Source organism: Centropristis striata, chromosome 10 (assembly GCF_030273125.1).
Source record: "Centropristis striata isolate RG_2023a ecotype Rhode Island chromosome 10, C.striata_1.0, whole genome shotgun sequence".
NCBI classification, from domain to species: Eukaryota; Metazoa; Chordata; class Actinopteri; order Perciformes; family Serranidae; genus Centropristis; species Centropristis striata.
Window position 1 is genome coordinate 34,993,637 of NC_081526.1, and position 25,388 is coordinate 35,019,024.

Here is a 25,388-nt window from a genome sequence, read left to right on the forward strand (position 1 = left end):
TATATAATTTAAATAAATATATTTAAAACTGAATGAAGAGATTTCAAAATGAATTTTAAATAAATCAAAATAAATAATGCAAAAAAAATAAGGAAAACTGGGGAAAATTAAAAGAAGAAATAATTTTCTCCAACAACCTACATTAAGATTTTTTTTCTCTTAATTTTATTTATTTATTTGTATTTGTATTATTTGTATTATTTATCTTTTTAATTATTAATTTATTTTGTTCCTTTCAGTATTATTAATACTATTTAGTTTTTTTAGGATTATTTCCGTCTTTCTAAACAATGAATTCTAATGAATTTGCGATGAATCATTTATCTGACACATAATAAAACATCCGTCTCTGTTTCTGCTCCTGCAGTGATGAACGGTCACACGACGTGTGTGCGCCTCCTGCTGGACGAGTCTGACGGTGCAGAGCTGGTGGACGCCGCAGACTCTCAGGGACAGTGAGTGGTTTATTCTTTAAACTCGTCTCTTGTCTGTTTTAATCTGTGTTTTATAATCACTCCTTTCCTGCCTCGTCCTCGCCTTCAGGACGCCTCTGATGTTGGCGGTGGCGGGCGGCCACGTGGACGCCGTGTCGCTGCTGCTGGAGCGGGAAGCCAACGTGAACGTGCCGAACAACCACGGCCTGACGGCGCTGCACCTCGGGGTGAGCTGCTGCATCTGAAGCTGCACGGAGGTTTAAATGTTTCAGTAGAATGAACTGATGTTGTACCATGCAAATATGCACATATTTTCTCTGTTGGTTTGAATATTATTACTACAGATTAAACAGCTTTGAGTGTTTAGAAAAGTGCTTTATAAATGATATGTATTATTAATATTATTATTATTACTGTTATTATTATCATTATTATTATTATTGTTATTATATTAGGAGCCTCTTTCAAATCTCAGCTGCACCAACATGAAAATTCTTTCGGTAACTAAATATAGAATCTGTTTTTTATCAGTCGCTTCCAAAAGGCCTCAGACTTGTTTTGTTTATTGTAGATTTTTATACGTTTATTATTATAAGAACTTAACGTCGTAAATAATATGATTTGAACTGATTTAGTTAAAAATGATCAAATTTTAAAATGCCTTAAAATGGGTCAATTATAATCTGCTGATACATATTTTTATACATTTATTATTATAAAAAATAATAATGATAAATGATAATTGATTTGTAATTGTTATTTTATTTTTTATTATAATTTAATTATTATATATATTTTATGCTTTATGCATTTATTATGGAGGCAAAAAATATTTTACAATTTATTTTGTTGTGAATACTAATTTTTGGTTAAAAAAAAATTATATTCATGCACATTTACAGATACAAAACGGATTATATAAAATATATAGGATTTTATCATTTAGTATCAGAAATTAGCAAATTAAAAAGAAATAACATATGTTTCTATAAATGTTTCTATAATGTTTCTATATGGACATGAAATAATCCATATAGTATAATAATAATAATAATAATAATACTTTTTATAACATAAAATGCAGCTCAAAGTGATTTTTCAATAAAATTAAAACAATAACATGGATATTTAAAAACAAGAGACACAGAGAACAATAACAATAAAATAAATGTATTTCAAAAAAAAGATCATTATATTATTTTTATAATGAAAAATAGTATAAAATAAAATAAATACAAGTAATAAGTAAAATCTAAAAAATAAAACCCATAAATAAATAAATATGTGAGATATAAAATAAATATAAAGTCATCACACTGATAGAAAAGGGATTTTATTTAAAATAAAAATGATTAAAAACAGGTTCTGTTCTCTCAGCTGCTGTGTGGTCAGGAGGAGTGTATCCAGTGTCTGTTGGAGCAGGAAGCCTCCGTGTTGCTAGGCGACGCTCGTGGTCGTACGGCGATCCACCTGGCGGCCGCCCGCGGCCACGCCTCCTGGCTGAGTGAGCTGCTGAGCATCGCCTGCTCCGAGCCGCCGTCCCTCCCCCCGCTGAGAGACCACAGAGGGTACACACCGCTACACTGGGCCTGCTACTATGGTCAGACCACACACACGCACACACCACACACACACCTGCAGGCCGCCGTTTTTGCACCCCGTCAGTGTTTCAGTGTGTACAAAGACTAAAATTGTCTAAAAATTGCGAAAAAACACCATATTATGGGACGTCCAAAAATTACCCTCTCCAAAAAAGTGTTTTTTGTCAAAAATGGTCAAATTTTAAAATGTCTAAAAATGCTTCAAATTAGTCAATTATAGTCTGTTGATAGATATTAGAACATAATATGGCCAAAAATTACAGAAAAACATCATATTATGGGATGTCGAAAATGACCCTCTAAAATTTGACCTGCTATAGTATGAGTTCTTTTTTCAGAGGGTCATTTTTGACATCTCATAATATGGTGGGTTTTTTGCAATATTTGGAAAAACTATACTACCCTGTGTATCAACAGACTATAATTGGGCCACTTGAAGCACTTTTAGGTATCATAAAATTTGACAAATCAACATGCTATAGTATGACTTTTTTTCAATTTTGGACATCCCATAATATGATGTTTTTTCTGTAATTTCTGGCCATATTATGTTCTAATATCCATCTAACAGACTATAATTGACCAATTTGAAGCATTTTTAAACATTTTAAGATTTGACCAGTTTTGACAAAAAGCAACACTTTTTTTTTTTAAGAGCGTAATTTTTGGACATCCCATAATATGGTGTTTTTTCGCTATTTTTGGACAAACTATACTACCACATGTATCAACAGACTATAATTGACCCATTTTGAGCATTTTTGGGCATTTTAAAATTTGGACTTGGAAATTTGACCTGCTATAGTATGAGTATTTTTTCACAGTTCCTATACTGTGTACTGTACTCCTATACTGTTCCTATATTTTTTCAAAAATGGTCAAATTTTAAAATGTCTAAAAATGCTTCAAATTGGTCAATTATAGTCTGTTGATAGATATTAGAACATAATACGGCCAGAAATTACAGAAAAACATCATATTATCGGATGTCCAAAATTGAACAAAAGTCATACTATAGCATGTTGATTTTTCTCAAAAATTGTCAAATTTTATGATACCTAAAAGTGCTTCAAATGGCCCAATTATAGTATTATATTATAGTCTGTTGATACACATGGTAGTATAGGTTTTCCAAATATCCAAAAATGACCCCCTCATTTTTATGTGTTCATATTTTTGCTCATATTGTTAAACATCATAAAGTTATAGTAAAGTATTTTGTGTGTGTGTGTGTGTGTGTGTGTGTGTGTGTGTGTGCAGGTCATGAGGGCTGTGTGGAGGTGCTGCTGGAGCAGAAAGGTTGTCGCTGTATCGATGGGAACCCGTTCACCCCGCTGCACTGCGCTGTGTGAGTCACGCTTCTGGAAAAAATATACGATTTTTGAGATTTGATTCATAATATTGGAGGAAATGATGGTTTTCCCATCATAATCAAATGATCATGATTCATAAGGAATATAGATTACTTTTAAAGCATCTTTAAATATCTTCTAGATTGAGCAGCAGGATCACAGATATGACTCTAATGATAAATATAATCACATTAATAACCCTCGGTCTCTGTCCTCAGGGTGAACGATCACGAGACGTGTGCGTCGCTGCTGCTGGAGGCGATGGGCTCCGACATCGCTGGCTGCAAGGACGCTAAAGACCGGTGAGAAACACGTCCAGGGTTCATTAACCCATTTGGGCCTAAAACGCCTGGAAAACATGCCTGTAAAACCTCTGGGCGATTTTGAAAGAACCCCCTAAAACCTGAAGTTTTTCTGGAAATTCAACAGAAGATTTTTCAGCCTCTGTAGCAGATAGAAATGAAATTCAAAAAGGATTTGAGAGCTTCTACCCGTGGCTTTCATGAGAAGTTGAGTTTATTTGTCCAAACCTTCAATAAAGTTTTTTTTAAAAATCAACAAACTCAGCAAATGTTACATGTGACTGAATAAAAATCCTATGCATAATACTAATACATGCCCATTAGCAAGATGCAAACATGATATGACCATTGGAAGAACAAGACATAGTTCTCATTAACCTACTGTAATAATAATAATAATAATAATAATAATAATAATGCATTTTATATATTGCACTTTTCAGGGTACTCAGCGATGCATAAAGTAATATAAGACATAAACAGTCTTGATTTCTTATATCATTACAATCAATTATTATAATCAATGGGTTAATGTGTTGAGGAAATACACCTTCAGAAAAAAAAAAACTGTTTAAAAACATCTTGGATTGGCTGGAAAATAGCAGTTTTTTTCTGACTGTTCAAGGACACTTGGTTCTCACAGAACAGTGAATTTATTTATTTCATTCTTTATATTATTTTTTAATAATAAATGTTTTAATTTATTTACTTATTTTAAACATTTTAAGGTCTTAAATGTTGTTAAATAACTTAGAGATGTATATTTTTTAAGGATTTTTGGCCATGATGGTTTTTTTTAAATTTAATTAATATATTGTTAGGTCTTTCATCAGGTTTTTTTTCTTTAATTGTATTTATATTTTAGTTCTTTAATATATTATACATATATAATACTTTTTCAAAAAGATATTTAGGTCCCTAATTTTTTTTAAATTAATTTTATTATATTTATTTATTTTGGGTCATTAAGATATTAACACATTTATATATAGATTAACTCTCCTCTCCCTCCCTCCCGCTGTAGGACTCCTCTCCACGCCGCGGCGTTCTCGGGTCACGTCGACTGCGTGCAGCTGATTCTGTCCCACGATGCACCTGTCGACGCTGTGGACCAATCAGGTCGCAGCGCACTGATGATGGCGGCTGAGAAGGGCCGAGTTGGCGTCCTCGGTACGGACAAGATTCACTTTAATTCAGGCTTCAACGCTGCAGTTTGTTGTTGTTGTTGTTGACTTCAGCCAAATAGAGCTCATTTTTAAACCTGTGTGTGTGTGCCTGTGTGTGCGTGTCTGTGTGTCTGTATGTGTGCGTCTGTGTGTCTGTGTGTGTGCGTGCGTGCGTGTGTATGTGTCTTTGTGTGTCTGTGTGTGTGCGTCTGTGTGTGTGTGTGTGTGTCTGTGTGTGCGTGCGTGTGTCTGTGTCTTTGTGTGTCTGTGTGTGCGTCTGTGTCTGTGTGTGTGTGTGTGTGTGTCTGTGCGTGTGTGTGTGTGTGCGTGTGTCTCTGTGTCTGTGTCTGTGTGTGTGCATGCGTGTGTGTGTCTGTGTGTATGTGTGTGCGTGTGTCTCTGTGTCTGTGTGTCTGTCTGTCTGTCTGTGTGTGTGTGTGTGTGTGTGTGTCTGTGCGTGTGTGTGTGCGTGTGTCTCTGTGTCTGTGTGTGTGTGTCTGTGTGCGTGTGTCTGTGTGTGTGCATGCGTGTGTGTGTCTGTGTGTGTGTGTGTGTGTGCGTGTGTCTCTGTGTCTGTGTGTCTGTCTGTGTGTGTGTGCGTGTGTGTGTCCTCCAGAGGTGCTGTTGACCAGCGCCAGCCTCAGTCTGACGGACAAAGACGGCAACACCACGCTGCATCTGGCCTGCAGTAATGTGAGTCTCCACACATCATATGTAGTATGTGGTTAGCACATTAAAAATACATAAAAAGGGATTTCACACGGCTATTGTTATTAACTTATTAGTCTTTATGTATTCACAAAGTCTCACTGAGAACCAATTGCATACATACAAACGTGAACAAAACATTCATTTCATGTGAACACAAACACAAGTTAAACTGTGAGGTTTCCTGTTCAGGGGAAAGAAAACAACATATTATTGGATGTCCAAAAACTGAAAAAAGTCACACTAATAGAGTGGTGTTGTGGTCAGCACATTAAAAATGATTAAAAAGGGATTTCAAACAGCTAATGTTATTTATTTATTAATCTTTATTTATTCAGGAAGTCTCATTGAATCAAATTGCATACATACAAACCTTCCTTTCACATGAACACAAAGCTGAGTTAACCTGATGTTTGGTGTCCAGGGGAAGGAGGACTGTGTGATGCTGATCCTGGAGAAGCTGACGGACACGGTCCTCATAAACGCCACCAACGCAGCGCTGCAGACGTGAGAACCTGCCGAACGAGGACTGAACCTTCACCTCGTGTTTAACTGCACGATCATTTGAATAGCATGTTTATCATGGTAGTAGGATAGTAAGTTAACAAATGTTTCTCTCTCTCTCACTCTCTTTCTCCCTCGCTCTCTCGTTCTGTTTCTCTCACTCTCCCTCATTCGCTCTGTCTCGCTCTCTCTCCCGCTCTGTCTCTCTCGCTCGCACTGTCTCCCTCCCTTGCTCGCTCGCTCTCTCGTTCTGTCTCTCTTGCTCGCTCTCTGTCTCGCTCACTCACTCTCTCGCTCTCTCTCTCGATCTGTTTCTCTCGTTTTCTGTCTCTCTCGCTCTGTCTTTCTCGCTCTGTCTCTCTTGATCGCTCTCTCTCACTCTCTGCCTCTCCCTCCCTCTCTCTCTCACTCTCTGCCACTCACGCTCTCTGTCTTTCTCCCTCGCTGTCTCTTTCTGTTTCTCTCGCTCTCTCTCTTGCCCTCTCTGCCTCTCTCGCTCGCACTGTCTCCCTCCCTTGCTCTCTCATTCTGTCTCTCTTGCTCGATCTCTGTCTCCGCGCTCACTCTCTCTCTCTCTCTCTCGATCTGTTTCTCTCGTTTTCTGTCTGTCTCGCTCTCTGTCTCACTCGCTCTCTCGTTCTCTGTCTCACGCTGTCCGTCTCGCTTTCTCGCTGTCTCTTTTGCTCGCTCTCTGTCTCTCTCGCTCTGTCTCTCTCGCTTGCTCTCTGTCTCTCTCGCTCTGTCTCTCTTGATCACTCTCTCTCACTCTCTGCCTCTCTCCCTCTCTCTCTCTCTGCCTTTCCTTCGCTCTCTCTCTCGCTCTCTGCCTGTCTCCCTCCCTCTCTGTCTTAGTCCCCTCCACCTGGCGGCTCGCAGCGGGCTGAAGAAGGCGGTGCAGGAGCTTCTGTCCAGAGGAGCAAACGTCCAGACGGTGGACGAGAACGGTGAGTGGAGCTGCTCTCTGTCGTCTGTCAGCATGAAGGTTCACAGCACCAACTAATGAATGTCTGAATACAGTTTGTTGTCTGTGAGCGCTGCAGATTAAATCAAGCTCCCCACCGGTCTCAGAGCTTTTTTCTCCTGGCTCTCAGTGGGAACTCTGATTTAAACTGTAAGAGCTAGTGAATGGAAAAAAAAAAACATATCATGGAATGTCCAAAATAGACCCCCTCAAAGAAAGTTATACTATAGTATATCGATTTTTGTCCAAAAAATTACACATTTTAAAATGCTTTAAATGGGTCAATTGTAGTCTGTTGATACATATTTGAGCATTATATGACCAGAAATTTTGATTTTTGTCATGGCCCAATTATAGTCTGTTGATACATGTAGCGAAAAATCACCATATTATGGGATGTCCAAAAAAACATCGGCACGCTGTCGTCTGTCAGCATGAAGGTTCACAGCACGAACTCATGAATGTTTAAATACAGTTTTATTGTCTGTGAGCGCTGCAGATGAATCTGTCTGTCTGATTTAAACTGTACGAGCTGCTTCTTCTTTTTCTTCTCTGCTTTTTATTGGATGTATTTGTTGTGAAGTGATGATGTCAGCTGTGGTTGTGCCGTGCTCTGCGTGTTTCACACACTGTTCAGAGGAAGAGGACGCAGCCGCCGGGGGCTGAAACCTGCATTCTTTCTAACGGCCAGCAGGGGTCGACTGGCACCCCACTGGCAAAAAGAAAAGACAAAAAGAAGTCAGTTTGTACAGAAGTCTGTTAGAAAATGAGCCTTCTGATTTGACATATGAACTCAGTAAACAATAAACATGTTAATTTAGAGCAATATTAGTAGATTTTTGTCAAAAATGGTCAAATTTTAAAATGCCAAATAATGCTTCAAATGTGTCGATTAGTCTGTTGATGCATATTAGAGCATAGTATGGCCCGAAATGACAGAAAAACATCATATTATGGGATGTCCAAAAACTGAAAAAGTCATACTTTATAGTATGTTGATTTTTGTCAAAAATTTAAACATATGGTAGTATAATTTGTTCAAAAATAGCTCAAAAACACCTTATTATGGGATGTCCAAAAATGACCCCTCAAAAATAAGCATGTCAATTTTTGTCAGAAATTGTCATATTTTAAAAATGCTTGAAATGGATCAATTACAGTCTCTTGATACATATTAGAGCATAATATGGCCATAAATTACACAAAAACACCATATTATGGGATGTAAATTATTTGGAAACATAACATGATCATTTATATTAGTAGTTATTGTGGAATTTTGATAGAATGTTAGCCAAAAGCTGTGCGAGGTGTTGGGTTAGTTTCAGCATCATTTCTGCCTCCTAAACACCAAAACATCCAGTAGAGTGGAGGTCCTGTCTGCGGCGACCTCCTCCTCCTGCAGTCTGTCTCTGTGGACCTCCTCCTCCTCTGGTCTGTCAGCTGGCTGGACACTAATGGAATGCTGCTCCGCCCCTCTGTCTCCTGTTTCTGCTTCGCCTCCCTCGCTTCCTCCATGTCCTCGTCTCGCTCTCCTCCCTCTCTCTCCTCTCTCCCCCCTGTCTCCTCTCTTGTCTCTCTCCTCTCTCTCCTCCCTCTCTCTCCTCCCTCTCTCCTCCCTCTCCATCTCCTCCCTCTCTCCTCTCCCTCTCTCTCTCCTCTCTCCTCCCTCTCTCTCCTTCCTCTCTCCTCCCTCTCTCCTCTCTCCTCCCTCTCTCTCCTTCCTCTCTCCTCCCTCTCTCCTCTCTCTCTCTCTCCCTCTCTCCTCCCTCTCTCCTCTCTCCTGTCTCCATCTCTTCTCTCTCCGTCCTCCCTCTCTCCTCTCTCCCTCTCTCCTCTCTCTCTCCTCTCTCTCTCTCCTCTCTCTCTCTCCTCCCTCTCTCCTCTCTCCATCTCTCTCCTCTCTCTCTCCTCTCTCTCTCTCCTCTCTCTCTCTCCTCCCTCTCTCCTCTCTCCATCTCTCTCCTCCCTCTCTCTCCATCTCTTCTCTCTCTCTCCTCCCTCTCTCCTCTCTCCCTGTCCTCTCTCTCTCCTCCCTCTCTCTCCTCCCTCTCTCTCTCCATCTCTTCTCTCTCTCTCCTCTCTCTCTCTCCTCCCTCTCTCTCTCCTCCCTCTCTCTCCTCCCTCTCTCCTCTCTCCATCTCCTCTCTCTCTCTCTCCTCCCTCTCTCCTCTCTCCTCCATCTCCTCTCTCTCCATCTCTTCTCTCCCTGTCCTCCCTCTCTCTCTCCCTCTCTCCTCTCTCTCTCCTCCCTCTCTCTCTCCCTCTCTCCTCCTTCTCTCTCCTCTCTCTCCTCCCTCTCTCCTCTCTCCTCTCTCCCTGTCCTCTCTCCTCCCTCTCTCCCTGTCCTCCATCTCTCCTCTCTCTCTCCTCCCTCTCTCTCCTCCCTCTCTCCTCTCTCCTCCATCTCCTCTCTCTCTGTCTCTCTCTCTCCTCCCTCTCTCTCCTCCATCTCTTCTCTCCCTGTCCTCCCTCTCTCTCCTCCCTCTCTCCTCCCTCTCTCTCCTCCCTCTCTCCTCCCTCTCTCCTCTCTCCTCTCCTCTCTCCCCCCTGTCTCCTCTCTTGTCTCTCTCCGTCTCTCAGGTCTGACTCCTGCTCTGGCTTGTGCTCCGAGCAGAGAGGTGGCTGACTGTCTGGCTCTCATTCTGGCTACCATGATGCCTTTCTGCTCCCCTTGCAGCTCCGGGGCTCCTTCCCCAGGCTCCCTGCTGAGGCAGCTGCCCCACCAGGGGGGCAAAGGCCCGGCCGCCGGCCCCCGGGGGCCCCGCAGCCCCAGGAACCCCTCCGGACCCTCCAGCGAGGGAACCACTGAGAACGACTCGGAGGACTCGGAGACCTTCTGACCCCTCGGACCCGACTCCCCGCCCCCCCGCCTCGACCCGTGCGGCTCGTGGCGGCGGGGCGGAGACTTGGGCGTCTCCCTGTACAGAGTTGACCTGCAGACATTTTTCTTAGTGCCCTTCTTTTCCAAAAACAATGAGCGGCGCCGCAGCGGAATAACGGACTGACCGCTGCGGCCCGAGAACGTTTCAATCCACGAGGAACCCGGTCCGGTGCGGGTCTGCATGTTAACTTCCACCACGGTTTGTCGTTTCTACTCACGGGTGCTTAAATCCAAACCGACCTCGGTACTTCAGTCTCCGCAAGGCACAGCAACCCGCCTCGAGACTTAGTTTGTCTTAAAAATAAACATAAAAAAGAAGAAGAAGAAGCCATTTTTAACTGTTTGTACAAAATGAAGTGGACCATGAAGACAGCGGAGCGTCGTTTTAACCTTTCTAAGAGTTTTTTTGGCTTGTTGTTGTACCAAATATTTGACTTCCACGCGTGAATAATTAACATACTGATGAAGAGGTACTTAGAGTTTTTTAACTGTTAACAACCGAAGCACAAATTTGGATTTATTTTGCTTTTTAGGTTTTGATGAAGTATTACACTGGGTACATCTGCAGCCCTGAAACACATCCAGGAAATAAAACATTTTCCTTTTAACTTTGCTAAAAGATTGAGGAGATTATAAAAAGAGTCATGAATCTGATACTTGTATTTTTCTGGACCATACAGCTGCACAGTGCAAACCTCAAGTACATTCATATTATTAAAATTTATCCTGTGTGCTTGACAAATGCAAAACTCTGCATTGCATTAAGAAGAATGCATCCAAACAGTTTATTTTCTTAGCAAAATAACACAATTTTAAGTTGTTTCAGTGCAGCTGTTTAGCTGTATTCTGCGTGTTTAAACTCATTGTCTGCACATCTTTTGCACGTATTAAATACAAAAAATACAAAAATCACTCTTAATTTGCTTATTGCTCGCTGGATTCAGCACTGTCATGCACCGCAGAAAAGTTAGTGTTTATTATTATCTGTCCCAGGAATCAGGGCCTGAGGTGTACCCAGGGGTTAGAAACAGGGTTTGTGCAGAAGTGAATTAAAGCTGTCTGTATGTTCTCCTCATCATCAGCCCAGATTCTCCTGAAAGACCAAATTCCTGAAGCTCTTTTTTTATTTTGTCTCGCGGTATTTCTGATGTATAACAAGACGGTACTGCCAGAACTTCAGATGTAAAGTAACACAGGGCCTTGGACTCTCCTCGTCTCAACCAGATATGTGCCATTGTCTCTAACGTGTCCAGTGCCTTGATGTCCATTCAGTCTAATTTCACAGCAAACCCTTTGATTTAGTAGATAATAATAAATAATAATATTCCTCTATTATAAAAGTATCAGCTCACCTGAATCATTAAACCCTGCAGGTTTTATTGAGATATTAACCCATAAGAACCCAGACCCAGTTATCCTTACACATAGAACACATTTCTGAAGTTTTTTAGGTTTTCTACCCCTAAATGTCAAAGATCTGTGATGAGACATAAACATTACAATGGGCGTTTATGGTCTTTATGTTTATGATATTTCTTATTTTTAAATAGAAAAAAACTAGACACATTTTCTGCTTACAGAGACACAAATTTACCTTTTTATTTTGCATCTCCATAACATTTATCAAAATTGTGACTTTCATTTGTGCAAGAAATATGGTCAGAACAAGTTAAATGCAATACAGGACACCCTATTAATGGATTACAATTGTTAAATGGGTTTAAATTTAGCCTTGTCACAAAAAATACGCTTTTTAAAATAAGCTACTTTTTCACATTTCAGATTTTTAAAGTGTCTGTTACATGGGTGTCACCATGGGTTCTTATGGGTTAAAGAAACACATAATCTTTATCTTTTTTTTTTTGTGATTTGGCGCCGCCCTGTGGACAGAGGCGGTAGTGCGTCATGTTTTAAAGATAATTTAACCTGGCTGCAAAAACGTTTGTTTGTTTAGATGGCTGTTTGCAGCATTGTGAGATTATTAATTAATGGGATTTGCAGAAATTAATTATAAGAATGTGGTTTAAGAACTTCCGAGAGACTTTTCTTAATAAAACATAAAAGGAAAAACTTAAAGATATCTGTGAATAATGTGCTTGGAAAGACAGATTGGAGTTGTTTTGAAGAGCTCCAGTGTATTAGTGTGAAAACAGAAATGATCTGAACAAATCCAAACTATTTGTACCATTACTGACCAAATGTTTGGGGGTTTATCTGCATTCTGGTGAGCTGATTCTTCGAAATGTTGAGTAAATGTTACACTGAATCAAGTTTGAGGAGTTCAACATGATGCAGATTTTATGTTTTGTTTTTAATGCTGTCTCACTCTTCTGTCTCCTCCTTTCAGGCTGCTGAGATTTTATTCTTACTGCCAACAAAACCCTCGAAGAGACCAAAACCTTCAGTGTGTTAATGCTTTCTGAATTGATTCCTAATGAAGACAGAATCTCAATAAAACGTTAAAAAAAAAAAAATTCACACATTTTGGGTTGTTAGAGGTTAACTTCTGTGCCAAAAAATTGCTCCGACGTCCTTAAAGGACTAAAAAGCATTTTATATTTATATTTTCCACTTGTGAGTTAAATATTTTAAACCTTTAAACCCTTACATGTTGCCGTTGTTGCTTTTTCTTGAAAAATACACAAAAAGTGAATTATTTTTGGTTCTCAAAATGGTTCAAACTTCAGTTTTGAAGCCAGGAATCGGGATTAAAAGCCTGTTAAACAGAATGCTGACACCTTTGTCCTGAAAAGTCCTTAAAGTCTCTATTTTGGTTTATTATAGACTTATTGTAGAAGCTGAGGTCACGAGACAGAATAATCTCAAACTAGTGAAGGGACAATGAAGTTTCGTGAACAATTTGCTTTATTTTTTTACTCCACTAGATGGCGATCTTAAAAAAAAAAAGAGGAAAAAGAGGCTTCAGCAACGGTAATTGAGTGTTTTCAGCCCTTTGTTGAACAAAGAGTGCCGTCTAGTGGACTCAGAAAATGAAAAGAAAATGCTTCATGAAGCTTCGCTGTCACTTCACTATCGAAAAATTTAAAATTGAAAGCGCACAAATTTCCCAAGTGATGAACAAGGCGTTAAAACATTTCCTTAAATAGCTGATTACTGCAGTTTGTGGTGAAAAGGTTCCTACGAAGTCTTTAAAGTTTGGAAAATGCTTCATTTTGAACATGCTCAAATAAAAAAAAATCTATATTTGGCAAACATGAGCTCAAATGGATGCAATGATTGATATGGTTATAAATGAATGATTTAAACATTAATTTGGTTTCGAGAGTCATTCAGAGTCTGTCTACATTAATTTTATCGTCTTTGTTCAATATTTTTAATTGAATCAGTCAAACAGAATTGTCAAATTAAAAGCAATTATTATTATTAACAACTTTTTTGCAACTACTTAAAACTAAGACGTCACAACTTTTTATGAGTCAGGGTTTTTAACCTTGAAAAGTGCTTGAATTTCACTTTAACAGCGGCTGATGAATCCACATTTGTTGCTCCAGTTAATTAAACTACAGTTATAGAGTTCATTGATGCATTTAACTCACAACAATGGAAGAAGATAATGTCTTTTTTAACTCTTGAGTTGTTGGTTTTGGTGTTTTCGTGGGTTTTTACAGGTAAAATATCTGCAGACTGTGTTTCTCTGTGTGTGTGAGTGTGTGTATGTGTGTGTGTGTGTTGGCTTTAGGTACCGATTTAATTAAATTTAACTGCTTTTGTACATAATGTTGACGTGAAGCTTTGTACAAGAACAAATCTCCATCAGAGTGAAACCTGAAGTTTTTTATCTGAGACTAAAAGTTGTGAATATTAATTAATTTTAGCTGCAGTTGATTAAGAAGCACATGAGTTGTTAACAAGCACATGAGACTGAATCTGTCTGCCAGTATTATTATTATTATTAATATTATTATTATTATTATTGAGCTTCACCGGTCCTGACAATCGCTCTTGTGGTGTCTGATGATTTTCAGTTCCTGATGCAGTAACGACTCGCTGAGTTCTTCTGTTTTATACAAACTGAACAATTACAACAAAATCTGTTTCAACTGACTCACGGCTGCTGTCGCTTCTTTATTTCTTTCTTTAAAAACGTGGAAATCATTTTAATGTCACTGGTTTTGCTCTGAAAATGAATATTCTCACAACTGAAGCTAATGAGCTCTTTCCACTTTATTATATATTATGATTATTATTATTAATAATGGTAAGAAAAATAAATTTGACCCCTCTGAGTCTGATCTGAATAGTTCTCTCCTCCCATCTGTGATCTAACAACAAAGTTGAATCTGAAGAGATTTCTGTATCTCCATGACGATCTGAAGCAGTGTACAGCTTCTCTAAGATTAAAATAAAATAATATGATCGTTGGTGTTTGTTTTCATAAAGAATGCCAAAATAATAGTAATACATTTCATTTATAGGTGCTTTTCTTACAACTCAAGGTCACCGTACAGTGACAACTAATAAATAACAAAAAATTATTGAACAATTTTAGTAAACGGAATGGGGATGTAATATGAGATTATAAATATGGTGCTAATTAGGGCCCGAGCAGGCAACGACCTGCGAGGTCCCTATTGTATTTGGAATGATTTATTATTCTCGTGCCCAAATGATCGCATTTTTCACTGCCTGAACATACCCAAAACTCATGAAACTTTAAACATAAGTCACACATGGCGAAACATTTTATAATCTATTGTCATACTGAAGTTCCACCACCAGGTGGCACTATAATAAAGGAAAGTGCGTTTTGGCTAATAACTCCCACATACTTCATCGCACATTCAAAAACCTTATATCCACGTGTTCACTGAGTTGTTATATAAGCCACGCCCATTTTCGCCTAGAGTTTTTTTTTTTCCGCAAATTCTCAAAATGTCATAAACCTACTTTTTCGAACTCCTCCTAGGCAATTTCATCGTTTTGCACCAAACTTTGCACACAGCATCTATGGACCCTCATGAAAAAGAGTTATTAAAAGAATTTTGATTACCCAAAGAATACTCAAGTTATTAAATAACAACTTCCTGCAGATGGCGCTATTTTCAACACAAAGTGTTGCATATCTCCACATTGGTGGGTCTGAATGACATGAAACTCAGGTTACTACTCCCCCATGAGCCCCTGAGGCTCGCTGCAAAATTTTGGCCGATGACCACTAGGTGGCGCTCTTTAAATTGAAGTATTTTATATCTCCACATCGGTTGGTAGGATTAACACCAAACTTGGTATACTTATTGTCAATGCCCTCCTGAGGATAACCCTTGAAGGTTTTATTGATCGGCCCCTAGGTGGCGCTCTGGTGGCAGTCTAATTTAATATTTGGCACTGTGGCCACACTATAACACTTAAGGCAATGAAATTCATAGGGGTGGTATAGACTGGCCCCTGTAACTCACACACCAAAAATGACCAGCAGGTGGCGCTACTATCAACACAAAACCGTTTTTGAAGATTTTGTTCAAAACACAAAGTGTTGCATATTTCCACATTCGTGCGTCTGAATGACATGAAACTCATTGAAAGTATTTTATATCTCTACATCAGTTGGTCAGATTAACACAAAACTTGGTATACTTATTTGCAATGCCCCCCTGAGGATAACCCTTGAAGGTTTTATTGATCGGCCCCTAGGTGGCGCTCTGGCGGCAGTCTAATTTCATATTTGACACCGTGGCCACACTATAACACTATAACAATGAAATTCATAGGGGTGGTATAGACTGGCCCCTGTAACTCATATGCCCCGACACGCGTGTACTGCGAGGGCCCGTTCAGTACTGCTTGCAGTCCTAGTTTCAATTTGTTTTTCTTTATTTTTAATACAGAATCTCTGAAATGTAGAGCTGATTTAATAAAGAATACTTTCTTCATTAAATACACTTTTTTTCCTCCTTGTTTTGGTAAATAATATCTAACATATGGAAATAATTGCACCATCCAGTCAAATACTGAACATTTAAAAATGAACCAACAAATTTACACAATCAGTAATTTTCTAATATTTCTCTTGTGACTTATCTGCATCATCAGTGTTATCTTTTGCTCCAATTTTAATATTTTCCTTCATAGAAATAACATGATAATAAGATAAACCCCTCACTGTCACAGATGCTGTCCTTTTAGAATCAAAACTATTAAATTCAGACGGATATAACTGATAATTTCTGCTCCATTAACACAAAACAAACAGACGCTCTGTGTTAATCTTTTAATAGGTACATAATCTCTGTACATTTACAAACTTTAAATTACATTAATTAGTTTGTTTTACAAACGCTGAGACTGGATGAAACTGTTTTGGACTCTTGGCACCAATAAAACAACAGAAACCCTCCGACAGATTCTCAGAGGATAAATTATCATCTAATACTGAAACCATAAAAAACTGGTGTGTTGGAATGATCCTGTTCATATATATATATACACAATCATTTACAGTCCAGTGTGCTTGTGTTACTGCCGTTACGGCAGCAGGTCAGCAGTTGATGCCGAGGCCGGTCCAGTGGTCCGGCACCATCAGGAAGTATTTGTCCATGGCCTCGCAGAAACGAGCCCGGTACAGCTCCGGAGACACCACGGTGGGCATCTTCCCTGAGACGGACACAGAAAACACCCAGGACACTTTAATCACTTTAGTTCAGATGACTCATGTTCCAACAACAGGATGTGAAGCAGCGGAGCCAGATCTCGCTGACCATTTACGAAGTTTTTGTATGTGGCTTGCGCATGGCACGAAGGTTTGCATCCTTGATTTTGAAGATTTTTTATTTTCAAAATATCATTATTTACATAGGACGTGTTGCGGCATTGCACTGTTTATGATTGGACGCCTTTTAAGGGAGCTCCACCCCCTTTTAGTGGAGCTCCGCCCCATTGTGTGATAGGCCTACACCTGGTCAGTAACACAATTCACTCTGGATTTCCACGCCTGACTCATCTCATCTGTACAGTAGTGTTCAAAATAATAGCAGTCCAATGTGACTAACCAGTTTAATCCAGGTTTTTAGTATATTTTTTATTGCTACATGGCAAACAAGGTACCAGTAGGTGCAGTAGATTCTCAGAAAACCAACAAGACCCAGCATTGGTGATATGCAGCTCTTAAGGCTGTGCAATTGGGCAATTAGTTGAAAGGGGTGTGTTCGAAAAAAATTGCAGTGTGGCATTCAATCAGTGAGGTCATCAATTTTGTGAAAAAACAGGTGTGAATCAGGCGGTAAGTGCTGTGACAGTTAGAAGACGTCTGTGTGAAGCTCATCTATTTACATGAATCCCCCGCAAAGTCCCTCTGTTAAAAAAAGGCATGTGCAGAAGAGGTTACAATCTGCCAAAGAACACATCAACTGGCCTAAAGAGAAATGGAGGAACATTTTGTGGACACGAGACCTGGGTGATTATATGATCGCGATAAATTTCAGGTGTATCACCGTGATCTGCTGTGAGCATTTTTACTCGATCAAACGTGGGAAATGTGCGTGAAAACAGCCAATCAGAGTCGTGTTTTTATATTTTTCTCTTTCCATCTTATTTAATTTGCTCTATTTACTTTGCATGTTAATAAAATATTGAACTAATCTCTAGTTTCTTTAGTTTTCAGTACAGATGCTTTAAAAATGGCAGCTTAAAAACAATATAAAAAAAATTGTGATACTAATCAAGATCGGACGATATAAAAAATGTATTGTGATCATTTTTTTTGCCGTATCAGCCCTAGCGGACCGGGTTCAGACTGACCTTGTCCTCCGAGGATCCCGGTGGATTTGACGACCATCTCCAGTCTCTTGTCCCACGTAAACGTCCGGATATAATCTGCAGGAGACAGAAAAGTTTTAGAGAAATCACCAGAGAAATGTTTAAAACCACCCCGACACGTTGTCCTCCTCGTCGTCTCACCAATGATGCCGACCACCAGCTGGTCGGTGGCGTCGTCGCGGCCGACCAGCAGCGAGTAGTCGATGATGAGGTGGCTGGACAGGAAGTAGGCGTCGCTGTGGATGGCGGCGCGCAGGATGGCCTTGCAGTGCGAGCGGATGTACAGCGGGTTGTCGTGGATCAGCTTCAGCAGGTTCTCGTCCAGCAGAACCACCTCGCAGCTCTCCTTCCCCGAGTCCGTCTTCACGTTACGGTTCCTCAGAGAACCTTTGAGGTCAAACACCTGCAGGAGGTCAGAGGTCAAAGAGCAGCTCTGTTAGAGGCTATGTGGGAAATAGTTCAGTCACAAGATTTGAGCGAGAGAGAGGGAGAGAGAGAGAGAAAGAGCGGGAGAGAGAGAGAGAGCGAGAGAGTGAGTAAGAGAGAGCGGGAGAGAGGGAGAGAGAGCGGGAGAGAGAGAGAGCGAGAGAGAGAGAGCGAGAGAGAGAGCGGGAGAGAGAGAGAGAGAGAGAGGGAGAGAGAGAGAGAGCGGGAGAGAGTGAGTAAGAGAGAGCGGGAGAGAGAGAGAGAGAGCGAGAGAGAGAGAGAGAGAGCGGGAGAGAGAGAGCGGGAGAGAGAGTGGGAGAGAGAGAGAGAGAGGTAGAGAGAGAGAGAGCGGGAGAGAGAGAGAGAGAGCGGGAGAGAGAGAGAGAGAGAGCGAGAGAGAGAGCGGGAGAGAGAGAGAGAGAGCGAGAGAGAGAGCGGGAGAGAGAGATAGGGAGAGAGAGAGAGCGGGAGAGAGAGAGAGTGTGAGAGAGCAAGAGAGAGAGCGAGAGACAGAGAGAGATTTGCTTGACTCATGTTGAATTTTGTGCCAATGTGGGTAAATTTAGTGTTTATTTCATCCAAATGTCTCATATTTTTTGTCCTCTTACACTCTGATATTGTTGCTTTTATTATGGCACCTGTCTGGTGGTAATGGGGATAGTTTTCTGGAATTATTACTTTTTTTTTTTTTTATCTTACATTTTCCTCTTTTTTTTTGGCATGGTAAACACAGGGAAGCACAGAGGAGCATTGGCTGGATTTGTGGAGTGGACGGTGCGTTATCGGGGGGTGTAGGGTTGGTTAAATAAATAAATATAAACAAGTAATAAAAAATAAAGTTGCACATCAGACAAGCCTCCTCACTGTCCATTTTTAAAAGTCATCTTAAAACCTATTTTTATTCCTTGGCTTTTAACCACGCATGAGACTCTGCTCTTGTTTTAGTGTTTTATGGTTTGCTTTTATTTATTGTTTTTTAAATTGTCTTTTAAAAAGCAATGAATCTATTTATTTTAGTGTTTATTCCTGTTTTATTTATTGTATTGTCTCTTGTTCTGTTTATTTTACAAATAAAGTTGAGTTAAAAAAAAATGTTGAAATTTGAATGTGGTGCACTTGAGTATCTCGTGAAGTCTGAAATTTCCTGGCCAGAAGTAACTTTGTTCTTGAGGAGTATGTAACTCTTGTTGTTGTTGTTGTTGTTGTTGTTGTTGTTGTTGTTGTGTGTGGTACCTGAGCCATCTTGCGTCCATAGAACAGGTTCTCCATCACCAGCAGGTCCAGTTTCTTTTCCGTGTTGTTCTGAGAGTTCTTGTAACCGATGCGGTAAACTCCCAGGATCTTGGCCAGCGCCGTGGGCCGCTGCGGTGCAGAACGAGCCGTTATTTATTAAAACTCAGCAGCTAAAACTCTCAGATAAAACGTTTGTTTACGCTGTGTACCTTCTGCTGCACTGCTCCAGTGATGTAGGTGAAATAATGAGGAGCAAAGTCCAGGAAGGACTGGACCTCCAGCCGGGGCATCTGCTTCAGGATGAACCGGTCGTCTGAGACAGGACACATGGTGTTAGTCGGTACGTTTACAGCATTGGTTCTCACCTTTTTGAGCCGCGACCCCCAATTTATCATGCATGTTGTCAGCCCCATCTTGTTTTAAGAGTTAATTTCTTATTTTAAGTGTTCAACATGCTTATTTCTAGATTTAATAATCTCAATTTAAGAAATCTTGTCAAGTAAATTATCTGTCCATGCAGCAAGATCCTTTCCCTCAGATTTAGTTTTTAGACACACTTTTGTGTTGTGTGTTTTTAGAAGATTTGAATAGCAAAATGCAATATTCTGCCAATAAATATATATATTTTTTTCTCTCTTTTCAAAGGTGGTAAAACACTTTTTTTTCACTGAACAGAATCTTACACGCACAGTTCAGATCACACAAACTCAGTTGCTACGACGAATTTTGGACAAATAATGAAGCAGACAACAACTAAAACATCTCCCTGTCTGAAATTATGTAATTTAATATAAATTTTGTACATTTATATTTTTTCCAAAATGATTTGGCGACCCCCAGAAATCATCTTGCGACCCCAATTGGGGTCAGGACCCCAAGGTTGAGAATGGCTGGTTTACAGGACACTTGAAAAAAGTCAAGTCAAGTCAAAGTTTTTTTATAGAGCACATTTTTTTAAACATTGTTTTTAAATGTGCTCTATAAATAAACTTTGACTTGACATTTAAAAACAACCTCAGTTGACCAAAGTGCTGTACAGTTATTAAAATAGAATAAATCATACACAACTGGGTATAAATAAAAACAATAAAAAGAATAAAATACTAAAAACAGTAAAACAATAAAATAAAATAGTAATAAAAACTCAATCCAAAACAGAGTTAGAGATAAAAAAGACAAATAAAAGCGTAAAAAAGTAAAAAGAAAGCCAAGGATTCTTGCCTAGCTGGGACTGAACGGCAAGGAGAATAAATAGGTTTTTAATAATGTTTTAAATAATAATAATTTAAATTATTGCCTTAATCTGACTATAACTGGACAACTAAAGTGCACGTAGAGACTCTTTTTTACTGTTGAGATGTTTCTTTGTGTGATATCAAGTGTAGCCACCTTCAGTAGCGTAGAACACGGCTCCAGACTTCCCTCCTCTCGCCTGCCAGTTGACGCAGTGAGACAGCGAGCGGACGAAATCCTCCTCCGAGCTCTCCATGATCTCCTCGCGCATCTTGTGGAACTCCTCGGCGTAATAAATCCGACAGTAGAACTTGGCGTTGGCGTCGGAGAACTCTGCAAATTGAACATTTAGAAAACTTTCAATTTAATGGTGCAAGTACAGCGAAGAAGAAGCTGTGCATTAAACAAACAAAATCAGCAGAATAATCCATAATAAAAAATAATGATCTCTATTTCAAAATTAGCTCTGACAAAATAAAAAATAAATAAGTAAAATTAATAAATTATGTCATTAATATGCCATTAAATGTACCAAAAATTTGAAAATAAAGGCAAAAATGTAAAATAAATCAATATTTCAGTTTTATTCTGCTTATTTATTTACCTTTACATTAATCAACTTTTCCATTTTTTTATTTAACTTTTTTTTTTTTACCCATTTTATGTATGTATGAATTTACTATTTTGTATTATATTCCCTGTACATTTCCCCCTTATTTATATTTGTATTATTCAAACAAACAAATAAATGAATAATCAGTAAATTAATCCATAATAAAAAATAATATTCACTCTCATCACCTCTATAAAGAATAGAACCTGACAAAATCAAAAATAAATAATGTAATTAATATGCCACTTTATTTATTTAAAAAATATTTGAAATAAAAAAAAGCAAAATGTTGAATAAATAAATATTTCAGTTTTATTTTGCTTCTTTATTTACCTTTGTATTAATCTATCTATCTATCTATCTATCTATCTATCTATCTATCTATCTATCTATCTATCTATCTATCTATCTATCTATCTATCTATCTATCTATCTATCCATCCATCCATCTATCTATCTATCCATCTATCCATCTATCCATCTATCCAAAAAGGAAATGTGTGAATAAATAGGGGAATTAATAGAAATAAATATAAAAGAGAATTAAAATCGCTGAGGATAAATAAAAACTAATAAGACTCACGCAGCTCCACGTGAGGATTCAGAGTCTGTTTCTTCTGTTTGTCGGTCAGGTCGGCGTCCTCTGCACACAAACAGAGACAACAGAGAAACATTTCACGTCTGAATGTTTGAAATTGTCAGTGTGAGAAGCTTTAACGTGTCCTGAACTCACTGAGCGGGTCGGTCTCTGAGCTGCTGCGGCTCTGCTGCGACGAGGCCGACTCGCTGGGCCGCGCCGGGCTGCTCCGCACCCGACTCTCCCCGCCGCTGACCGCCACACAACAAACATGTTACACTCATTATATCCTACATATTTAACACACTTTTCTTCATTTCAGCCAACCAGTTCATCTAGAGCAGGGAATCCCAAAGTGTGGTGCGTGGACCCCTGGGGGTGCACGAGATGAAAAATGTAATGGCGGTCTGATAATTACATGATTACATTTTTTCCCCCAAACAATAAAGAAGTGTCAATAAACATTTCCTTTGTAAAATGTAAAATCAAAAACTGTAATATTAATTAATTAATAAATGCAGGCTATTCAAAATGCACTTCATCTTAAAATGAAGTGTAGAAGAAGTTATCTTCTTCCATGTTTCCAGCCTGTGTTATGATGACGGGTTGTTTAGCTCCACGCTCATTTAAACTTGCTGCAATTTTTGTTTAAGGCGGCTCAAAATATTATAACATTTTCCCAACTTATGTGCTTTCTGCCTCTGATCCTGAGCCTGTCATCATCCTCTTTGATCTTAAAAGTGGAAGCTTGCGCATAACTTTTTTGCATTATATTGAAACTGTGTTTCAGATTAATTCAAATGCGAGACCGCACTGTTGTGATGGTGATTTGAGCATGATTAAACATGCTGCCTTTAATATGGCTATAAAAAAGCTTGTTGCGGGCGTTCCCGGGTTCGAATCCGACTCGGAGCCCTTTCCTGCACGTCTTCCCCTCTGTCTCCCCCTTCACTCTGTCCTATCAATAAAGCCCAAAAATGGCCCAAAAAATATCTTTAAAAAAAAAAAAAAAAAAAAAAAAAGCTTATTGCATTTTTTTTTTTTTTTTGAAGGTGTGGGGGATTGGGGACATAGAAGGGGGTAGGCTGCTAAAAAAGTTTGGGAACCGCTGATCTAGAGTTTATCTTGTTAAATAAAACCACTGGTGTTCAATATTTTATTCATTATTTATTTATTTTAAATAAAGTACTTCAGTAGTTAAAGATTTTAATGTCTCCTGTTACCTGACGACCTGTGGAGTCTCATCTCCGCCTGCGTTTGAAACTTTGGACAAATCCTCCAGCGCCGTTTTATATTCCTTACAGCTGCAGAAACACAATGACATCAGGATTTATGATAAACAAGATGTTTAAAAAGCTGAATTCTGAGCTGAGACACAGACAGAGAGAGTGAGAGAGAGAGAGAGAGAGAGACAGACAGAACCAGAGAGAGAGAGAGAGAGAGATCGAGAGAGAGATCGAGAAAGAGAGCGCAAGACAGAGCAAGAGCGAGAGACGGCAAAGAGAGTGAGAGAGAGCGCGCGAGAGAGAACGAGAGAGACGGGAAAGAGAGAGAGATAGTGTGAGAGAGCGCGAGAGAGAGAGACAGAGAAAGTGAGGGCGAAATAGAGAGAACAAGGGCGAGAGAGCGAGAGAGAACGAGAGAGATGTAAAATCAAGAAAGACAGAGTGAGACAGCGAGAGAGACAGTAAGAGAAAGAAAGAGAAATAGACGGGAAAGAGAGAGAGAGAGAGAGGGAGAGAGAGAGAGAGCGCGCGCTAGAGAGTGCGAGAGGAAGAGCGGGAGAGATCGAGAGAGAGATCAAGAGAGTGAGAGTGAAGGAGAGAGAGAGAGAGGCGGTGGTCACCTGAGAGCGAAGGCGATGATGGAGCTCGGCTCTCTCTCACACACGGCGATGGGAACTCGCTCGTGTTCGTACATCAGATAATGTTTGTCCGGGTCGCTGTAAACAAACACACATCACACCACACTTCAGTCTTTTTATTGAGAAATATCGTGCAAAAGAACGTGTTTCATTCCTGCAAACTATCAGCACAATTTGGATTGAAAATGCAACATTTGAGTAAAGAGCACGTTAGACATTTAAAAAACAAAAAAAATAATGTGAAATAATGCAAAAAAAAAAAGCGTAAAAGTCATCATTAGACATTTGAAAGACACAAGCAGAGTTTCTCTTGGTAAATGCACACAATAATTTTCTGCAGCTCACAAGTTTAACGTGGGATTATGGGAGTTGTTGTCTACACAATTTATTGTTAAAAACCACCAAGATCTAAAAAGTGTGCCATAAAAATGTAGCTTAATACTGAATAAAAAAAAGTAAATTAATGAAAAACAATTCAGCAAAACATTAACATTTTTTATTGAGAAAGACAGAGAGAGAGAGAAAGACAGAGAGAGAGAGAGATAGAGATTTTTTAGTTACTACAGAAAAGTAACTTATAAAGTTAATTTTACTTTGAAATCAGTCAATATCTGAGCAGCTTCAGTGTCAGTGAGACTTACAACGGGAAAGGGATGGGGTTGTAGCTGTTGCCGGGCAGGAAGTTGGCGAGGATGGCCTTCATGGTGGATTTCTCCTTCACCTGGCTGTCAGTGGAGCCCAGCAGGTGTCCGTCAAACACATCTGATAAGAAGAAAAAACATTTTACAATCAGTCAGAGCCTGCATGTTATGACCGAGGGTTTGTGTTTGTGTTTGTACCTTCTGGGATGCTGACGGCGTCTTGATCGCTGAAGGTGGGACCAGGTGTGAACGGATCCGCTCCGAGTTCTGCTGGTGACGGCAGCATGGAGGAGGAGGAGGTGGAGGGCAACGTGCAGAGGTGACGGTCCTCTGAGTAGAAAAAGAAACATGTTGGGATCGGATCGTTCTTCACTCAGCAACGGTAAACCGTCAGGAGGGACTCAGCTCCGAGGACTCACCTTTGTCTCCGTTCTGCACCACAGGGGACGGGTTACGGGGGGACGAGTCCACTCCGCTCTGTCAGAGAAACAAATTAATAATCCTCCTGGATAATCACAGCCTCGTGGAACCTTACAACCACAAACTAGAGACCTGGAGCGTTCATTCTGGAAAGCTGAGACTCTCGTGCATTCAAGGAGCCCAAATGACAATTTTCAAAGCGCCCCCTTGACCTTCGACCTCAAGAAATCTGATGGGAAACGGGTTCTTTGTGTACCCAATATTCTCCAATAGTAGAATTTTGTGACTTGAGCTTGAAGATAGTCTGAGCAAAGGCTTCATAATTTAGCCACTTTTCCCAATCTGTTTTAATGGTCACTGACCTTGCTATCGTCGGCGGCAGCCTGCCTGTGTCGGCCGGGGCTCGGAGGGACGGACAGACGCTTCCTGCCTTTCTCCTGCTGGAACAAGTCCTGCAGCCTGGGAGGGAGACAGGCAGCAGAGTGAGGACACACATGGGCCTAATGTACTAATAAAACTGATCAAATTTAGGACAAAACAGCTACTAAAAGTTTTTCTTGCTTCTCTCGGCTCTTTAGCTGCTATAAAGGCTGAATTTCCTGATGTGGGATCAATAAAGTTAATCTTCTTTTATGTTGTGGAACAAAATGTTAAACTCTCTTCAACTTGTATTTCAACTTTGAAAGTTTAACAAGA

General features: G+C 39.7%; 2 protein-coding genes across 3 annotated transcripts in view; one reads left to right on the plus strand and one right to left on the minus strand.

Moving 5' to 3' along the window:
* ankrd44 (ankyrin repeat domain 44) overlaps positions 1-14,294 on the plus strand; it is a 51,475-nt gene extending 37,181 nt beyond the window's left edge. Inside the window, exons 19-28 of one of the 2 annotated variants that reach the window (XM_059342494.1) lie at positions 368-455; positions 544-661; positions 1,812-2,034; positions 3,296-3,383; positions 3,606-3,689; positions 4,714-4,859; positions 5,472-5,548; positions 5,988-6,070; positions 6,920-7,011; positions 9,612-14,294. In XM_059342494.1, coding sequence (XP_059198477.1) covers positions 368-455; positions 544-661; positions 1,812-2,034; positions 3,296-3,383; positions 3,606-3,689; positions 4,714-4,859; positions 5,472-5,548; positions 5,988-6,070; positions 6,920-7,011; positions 9,612-9,871 — 1,259 coding nt within the window. In that variant the 3' untranslated portion in view covers positions 9,872-14,294. The remainder of the gene's footprint in view (positions 1-367; positions 456-543; positions 662-1,811; positions 2,035-3,295; positions 3,384-3,605; positions 3,690-4,713; positions 4,860-5,471; positions 5,549-5,987; positions 6,071-6,919; positions 7,012-9,611) is intronic. The other variant, XM_059342495.1, reaches the window with a different exon arrangement.
* A 1,819-nt stretch (positions 14,295-16,113) lies between these two features.
* The window catches only part of pikfyve (phosphoinositide kinase, FYVE finger containing), a 41,557-nt gene continuing 32,282 nt past the window's right edge, over positions 16,114-25,388 (minus strand). The window contains exons 29-42 of the mRNA XM_059342513.1: positions 25,055-25,151; positions 24,692-24,749; positions 24,471-24,602; positions 24,273-24,393; positions 23,614-23,709; positions 22,991-23,071; positions 21,924-22,018; positions 21,774-21,833; positions 20,734-20,910; positions 19,554-19,657; positions 19,345-19,473; positions 17,827-18,088; positions 17,668-17,742; positions 16,114-16,524 (exon numbers count right to left, since the gene is read on the minus strand). Of these exons, the coding sequence (XP_059198496.1) occupies positions 16,409-16,524; positions 17,668-17,742; positions 17,827-18,088; positions 19,345-19,473; positions 19,554-19,657; positions 20,734-20,910; positions 21,774-21,833; positions 21,924-22,018; positions 22,991-23,071; positions 23,614-23,709; positions 24,273-24,393; positions 24,471-24,602; positions 24,692-24,749; positions 25,055-25,151 (1,603 nt within the window). The 3' untranslated portion in view covers positions 16,114-16,408. The remainder of the gene's footprint in view (positions 16,525-17,667; positions 17,743-17,826; positions 18,089-19,344; positions 19,474-19,553; positions 19,658-20,733; positions 20,911-21,773; positions 21,834-21,923; positions 22,019-22,990; positions 23,072-23,613; positions 23,710-24,272; positions 24,394-24,470; positions 24,603-24,691; positions 24,750-25,054; positions 25,152-25,388) is intronic.